At 42.7% G+C, this 7,311-nt stretch overlaps 2 protein-coding genes across 2 annotated transcripts in view; one reads left to right on the top strand and one right to left on the bottom strand.

Annotated features, from left to right (window-relative positions):
• Positions 1-7,311, bottom strand: part of T265_11738 (hypothetical protein) — a gene marked incomplete at both ends in the record, with an annotated part of 63,362 nt that overhangs the window by 14,050 nt on the left and 42,001 nt on the right. The window lies entirely within an intron of this gene.
• Positions 1-7,311, top strand: part of T265_15521 (hypothetical protein) — a gene marked incomplete at both ends in the record, with an annotated part of 55,285 nt that overhangs the window by 6,666 nt on the left and 41,308 nt on the right. Inside the window, one exon of the mRNA XM_009178480.1 lies at positions 2,430-2,516. Coding sequence (XP_009176744.1) covers positions 2,430-2,516 — 87 coding nt within the window. The remainder of the gene's footprint in view (positions 1-2,429; positions 2,517-7,311) is intronic.

Raw genomic sequence — 7,311 nt, 5'->3', positions numbered from 1 at the left:
ACAAGGAACCCATCGGAGAATCGGGAGAGCCAGACTGAAACGTATCCATCAATTTGATTGAAGGGAGCACCCGGTCAATAAACTAAAGTACCAAATAACAGCCGTTACAGTAGGAAAAATATGGCGGTGCCGCCAACCAGTGTGAATCGAGATGACCACTGGAAGCCAAAGAAGAAACTGCTTAAAATAGAAGGCAATGGGTTAAGCAAACAACCCAAATAATGCAAACCACAACTCAGCGGAGATTACAAATGGACCAATAGATTTACGAAAAAGGGCCCCCTTCAGTCAAGAGATAACATAACAGATAGTCTTCAAATTCCCTGTAAACGAACGCGGACAAAGAGCATGTACCGGACAAACTGCGCGATGTTAGTGTTATATAGTGACGTGACGAAACATTTGCTAGTCAATCGGTGGGCTTGGCGAACAGATCAACATCCACCCGATCAACAGCCAGAAACACCGCATGGGCACCAATATTTCAACATACCCGTTTGACGCACAATGGTAATGATTGTGTGGAAGGATAAATAAGCTACACAATAGTTCTCAGCTCCCTGGCATAAACCCAATTCCTGTACGGGAGGGTATCTGATCACAATATCTCCGTCATTGAGAGCCTCACTGGGTAACTTTTTTTTGTTTTCATTAACAATAGTTTGGTTTTCGGGGACACCTTCAACCTGAAAACGATAGTTTATGATAGCTTATCATTTGGCAACTATCTTTAGCAATGTGATTTCATCTCTAATTATCTTAGTCTAAAGGTAACAAACGACACATCAATAATTTGATTACGATTTTGTATTCATTTTTTGGTGCATATAATCACGAGGTGGGGAAACAGGAGTTACATCTGCCCATTGTGGATGTCTTCCACTTGCACAGTGATACATACTGGCTTAGTTGCCGGCTCGGGTAGATCGCAGTCAATTTACAACTTAGCATGCTATATCCTGTGATTCGGTCTCTCTCATCTTACAATCGATGCAGAATCAGACAAAACTAGGCGACCATTTTACGAAACAAAGCAACAATGCAATCCTAACTGTCTACTGAACAACGAGAAGCCAAACTTTTCCCCTGAGTCTAGTCAACAAAACGAAAACAATCACTATGGGGCAGCACAAACCAACCCGAGAACACGGAGGTCCATTGATTGATGAGAAACATCTCGACACTTCCTCATGCGCTAAAGACCTACAACCCAGCTCTCAAATTGAGTCTGTGGTTATTTTTGCATAAAAGACTGAAGGAACGTTTATGTTTGCCGGGAAATGCATATCAATGGATTAGAGATTCTTGCGATAGTGAAGGAATGCTTATCGCCCCCGACGGCGATCGACAGGTCAAAGCGAACCGAACCACTTTCACGCAGCCCAAATTCTAATCGCAAATGGCTAGAAAATGTTTATAAGAGAAGGCCACTTACATCTTATACGTTGTAAGGGCTTTTTGGAATTGCTGTACAACCTCTCCGTTCGGCCTGTGCGCTACCGTACCCCTACATTCCGAAAGAGAGGCTCATCGGAATCGATTCGCGTTAACTTCATGTGTGGTTTCTTGATCAAAACCAATACTCCAGTGGCTGGTCCTGCATGGCTAAATTGATACTGCCTTTGAGCCGGCCAACAACAACACCAGTTTGGTTTACCTGGTCTTGGGGGATAAATATGATCCCACTCGAGCAATTTTCCATGACTGTTAGCTGCTATTTCTCACCATCATTTTAAAGGTTCTATACTTCTTGGTCGTACAACCTGGGTTCACATCAGCATTCCCAGACAGTGTTATGAAATGTACTTTACAGTTTGGACGACGTCCGTATTTAATTCCGCAACTCAACTACAAACCACATGGAATATTTCGGGAATTCACGCCGATTGGATGCAACATTGGCAGACATAGATGACATCCACCGACGAGTGCTTAAGGCTGGAGCAGTTCCACACGCAATGCAGTGTGGTGTTTTCCATTGGTATATCCTTCGAAAAAAGGACGGAGGTTATTTTGACTGAAATGAACCTAAGGGTAGAAGGAAACTTCAATCTATTCCTTGATGCCGCCGTTATTTTGTGCGAAGCTTTATTTGCTGAGCTGCTTTTTTCCGTATTGCATTCTACCGCATTTGAAGTGAAATCGCCACACACTTCACCATACTCTATAATTGTAAGTCACACTCGTCGAAAATGCTGAGCGACAGACAACTCTCAGTTACATCAATCGCCCTCTGTCTGTGGCGTTTTTGACCGGGCCGAGGGTTCCACTATTCGCTGGTGTTACTTGCAGCACATCAAATCGACGACGAAGTCATTTAACGCCTCACACAATCCATTGGTGTCCGGAAGCTCTTGGTGGCAAAGGCCACTCCCAGTAACAGAATCTGCATTCGACGAAATTTCAATTATCGCATTTTGATATAACAGAGGTTTGAAAACTTACCACACACATCGTCTGGACTAGGCATGTACAACAATCGAAAACGAAGGAGAGTAAATTGTGTTGCGGAACGGGTAAGTGAGGCATGTAGTAAAGAGGTCAATGACCAAACTCTGACCTTGCATCAAGCAGCAACTCATCCCACGCGTGAGAATGTAGACCTTCAGGGTGAATGTGATACGATGCATTCCAAACGACGCAGTGTGCCAGTAGAAATTCAAACCTGACAGGTCAAGGCGATCAATCACTCATGCTTGAATCTGGTTGCTACCAGAGTCCAGATACGTTTACACTTCACTTTGAATATTCTATTCACCGGGATCAGGTTTTCTTCAATGCAGCATCCAGGGTTTTACTCCGGAATGTCCACCCGAGTGAGGTTCTGTTACAGCCACACAACTCTAGATTTGACAGCCTTTTTCCTTTGTTGAGCAACGTCGTGAGACCCCCTTCTAGCAGAATTCTTGGGTTGCGAACGTTATTCGCCATACGGAGATTTGAATCCCGGATACTTGAGATGGCAAGTCGCGAGATGGCCCAAGTGGTTACAGCGTGAATTTACTGAACAGAAGGTTCGTGGTTCGAATCCTGTCTCCGCCTCTCAACTTCCCCTGTCTGGGCATGGACAACCTAACAGTATCCTAGCCCTCGTGCTCCCTTCGGGTGGCATGGCAGTTAGGCACCTGAAGGGTGTTGCAGCTGAACATTTATTATTATTCTATTTTTTAATCAGACAAATGGCTCCGCTGTTGAATGAATAGATTCGTTTGCTGAATGATAAGAACACTAACCCAGCAATTGATATGCGGCTCGGTTATATATCCTTGATGGACACAAGATCTCTAGGAAAACTGTTGATACTGGCCAAGTGTGGGAAATATCGCTCATACGCACAGCATTGCAGATGTGTTTGATAATCTATCCTACCCGCATTTCGAAGTTTCAGGGTTTAACCCCCAAATATGCACTGCTGGTGGGCTATACGATGTAGTACTTTCAAGTACTGAGTTCTTTCCTCTCCAGAATACCTGTATGGGAACGGCGGAAAGATCGTTTACCTGAGAATAACGTGAATTCAAACTCCTCAGATTCCGCACCAAAATAAGATTAAAATAATTTGCGAAATCCGTCAAAAGTGGTTTCGTTTTTGTTTGCGCATCTTTGATGTCAGAGAATCGACACGTTCGATGTGCAAAAATAGCTAAAATCCGAAGGCAACAATGCCGTAAATAGGTAAACAACTAAATGGATTTTTGAGGTTAGGCCCAAGGGGGTAATTAGTTGATTTGTTGACCATGGCAAATCCGATCAGAAATTCGACCAGCCTCACTGGAATTAATCCTCGTAAGATGTGTCCCAGTTCTAAATGGTTTCAAATTTGGATGTCCGGTCTGTTTACGAAGCACAAAATTCGAATACACATTAAAGACGGAGGCAAAAATATCCGCGGTAGGGATGTGGTGTACAAAATCTTCAGAAATAAGCGACTTACCCAGGCTATCTTGAACGTGCTTCATCATATCTGACTGTTGTTCATCAAACCAAATATTGCCTATGCATTCTGAAATGTATTCTTCTGCCTCTCGCAAGATCTTCGGAATTTGATCAAAGATGCGTACGTATACATATGTACGGCCAACGTACATAAATATACGACTTACACATAACCAAACAGAGTAGAGTTTTAAATGTACTGAGATTGTCCTCAATGAGGCGTTCGTGTGTTACCTGTTAGAAGACTCGTTTACAACTTGCCCTTTTCAAGAAGTATCTACATGTTCTCCAGGTTAGTTGTGTCTATAAAGCATATCTTAATGGAGCATATCTCTTAATGGAGTACGCCAGCGGAACATCAGCAAACCAACCGACTGCGAGACCCAGCACGTCATCAATCTCAAGAGACGCAGTGATCTTCATAGTGGGACAAATCTGATTTCTAACTATGAAGAGACGAAAATAAATGACTCTCTAGATTTAACATACTACTCATAAGTTCTATAAAATCTCTTCGAGATCACATATCCGAGATAGAACAAAACAAAATAGAGCTTCAACTGCGTTCCACGTAGGTTTCCTCTGAAAACCAAATTGGTTTGTAGATGAGGCCGTTAGTCGAAATATAACTGTATTTATTGAATCAACACAAATGCTTCGGAAACGTCCTCAGTCTTGAAGTTAAACAGTTGATTTTCTATGGGTTTGACCCGGTTTAATAGTTCGTTTTGTTCGTTTTCACCCGTTCACTTCCCCGACGGAGGGGTGGAATTTTAGGGATAGATCAGAGCTTTAGATAAACTGACCCGCGATTGACAAAGTCTTTTTACTATACCGCTATTTCTGAAAATATTGGTTGCTTTGATAAGACTTATTTCTTTTATTCCTGCGTAGATAAGCTCTACAATTTTCCCCACTTCGACTATAAATAGTACCGCAACCTAGACTGCAGGTATCAGGATATCGCTACTTTGGAGCATCTCGGACAGTCCTCTAGATCATTAAAATCACGTATGAATCGAGCTTGAGAGTAATTAAAAATTCACTTGCCACAAACCGCGGTGGGAAACCTGACTGACTTTGAATGACAAACTGTCAAACGACGTCGGCATCAAATAAACGGATTGCAGCCAACTCAGAAAAACTGGACGTATGTTTCCGGCTTCGGGATTACCTCATTCCTCTGCTTGCTTCATTTTGAAGAACTCCGGTACGTAGGTTACTTTCCAAAGAGAAGTAATCAGGTAAGTGAAATTTAATCAATAATATATTCCTGCATATATGGAGCAGTTCGATTCAACATACTTGTAAAAATATTCCGAAGCGAGCCAGTTAATCAGCGTAACTGTCAAGTGGTGCTCATTTTCAAACAAAATTTAGTGTTACCACAGGGTCAACCAAAATTTCGATTGTCCTGCACAAAAACCGCCCCATGTTTCAACTTGATCGGCCTCAAAATACCCATGCACTTATAAATTTATCGTCAACTGTCCGATAATCCTTCTCAAATCAGGTGTCAATCTCAGTTCATGCGACAGTGAGCTGCGTCACCATTTGGCTTTGACGGGAGACTCACCTGAAACGGTACCAAGATGAATCTCTCGTTTATGGTGTTTTGTCTCAACTGAATGTGCTGAGCATTATGCGGAGGTAAGGCGTCATTATCGTGATAGACCCAGTGAAATTCTCGGACCCTGACCGAATAGAAGCCAAGTGAACAACGACAGGTGAACTCAAGCTAGGCAGTCCGGCTAGTATGCAAAAGCATACAGGCGCGCTCTGTGCGTTGCTAATAGTTCATTGACCATTTTTCTGGTTGAAATATATATATATATATATATATATATATATTCTGTTGTGGTGGGATTAGAAAAGTCGCTAATTTCAGATGGACCTTCAGCTCACAGTATTCTAAAGGAAGACCACGTAAAATAACTGCGTCTAATAACATGCCAGTTATTTCTCGTAAAAGCCCTACACATGACAACCGTGAGCGTCTGAAGGGAACAAGCTTGAGGTCCCAGTTCCTGTTAGAATGCTGTGAGTTCAGGGTTGACCAAAAGCTTGCAGTTCATCTAAGCCAACTGCCACAGAATATAGCTTTTAATGGAAGATGCCATCCGGTTCTGAGCGAAACACTCTCGACATGCAACCGAGGACGAATTGCCTTGCTAAAGTTCTCCTGTCACCGTGGACTGGCGATTTACGCAATCTGACGACCACTGCCGCTAAACTTCCCTAAATTTCGTCGCCATAGAAACCCCGGTGGAAATTTGACAATTTACCTCGGTTACGAATGTGGAAACTCACGGAAGGAACAAACACTAAAAAAAGTGCCGTTAGTAAAGTTCATGTGTTGCGCCACGCCCATAACTGCGATACTCCTAGACAACCAATAAACCTCAATAAATCAGTTATTCAACTCGACCTAAGCGTAGAGCACTTCAAAACACAGATTAAAGCATTGCTTCGTTGAAGGGGGTGATGTTATAGTCCCAAAGTTCCGCCTACCGTGATAAACCCTTGTCACGTGTTCGTTTAAATGTGACGCAACGAAGCAAGTCAATCATACTGTTTCCTCACTGGTTTGCACGTGACCTTCGTTTCAATGTTTTCAGTGGATGAACGTGAATATGTGCCTGTGTGTGCGTATATACGCGTCTTCTTCGAATAGTGCTGTGATCGATTACTTTCCACAGCTTCAGTGGGCTTCATCTTGGTCCAACTACCATAACTGGTCATATGTGCGATTCAATCAGTCAGAATGGCCTCAGAGCTCCGGTTGTTCGGCCTGAAGCAAAATTGGAGAACGTTAGAGAAACATCACAAACGACAGATTCAGCTGGGTTCCATGTGAGTTTCTCGAAAGACCAAATCAGATTGCAAATAAGTGTATTTTTCAGATTAGAGAATGTTTGTGCCAGAAATACACTCAACTGCAAATCAATTTGGTTAATACAAGAGATCCAACTAAATCTCTCGTTTGTGATGTTCTTCAACCGAATATGCCGCACATAGGCCACCTCATGATTCAGTTGGTACGAAATTCGAGATATCGCAGTATATTTTCATAAAAGAAACTACCAACAAGTTTGCTGAAAACTCTTCAATAGCCCACGACCGGATTCGCCCTTCTTGAGCCTCATCAGGTAGGCGCAGTCCCCGAGTTTTCATCAACCTCATGTTTCACTTGATCAGTGAGTTACTGTTCAAAAATGCAAGTAGCCGCTACATTGAAGATAACACTTCAGGTGAAAGAGGTAATGCTCGCGCAAGCTAGTTTGAAGATGAATGACCGGATGTTAGACCATAACTGTTCGTTAATCCAAGCGTCGGGTGTTTTCTTCCGCTGCGCATGCCTTGATGATCTCATTA

Source organism: Opisthorchis viverrini, assembly GCF_000715545.1.
Source record: "Opisthorchis viverrini unplaced genomic scaffold opera_v5_565, whole genome shotgun sequence".
In the NCBI taxonomy this organism is placed as follows: domain Eukaryota; kingdom Metazoa; phylum Platyhelminthes; class Trematoda; order Opisthorchiida; family Opisthorchiidae; genus Opisthorchis; species Opisthorchis viverrini.
This window is presented reverse-complemented; position numbering and strand designations above follow the sequence as displayed.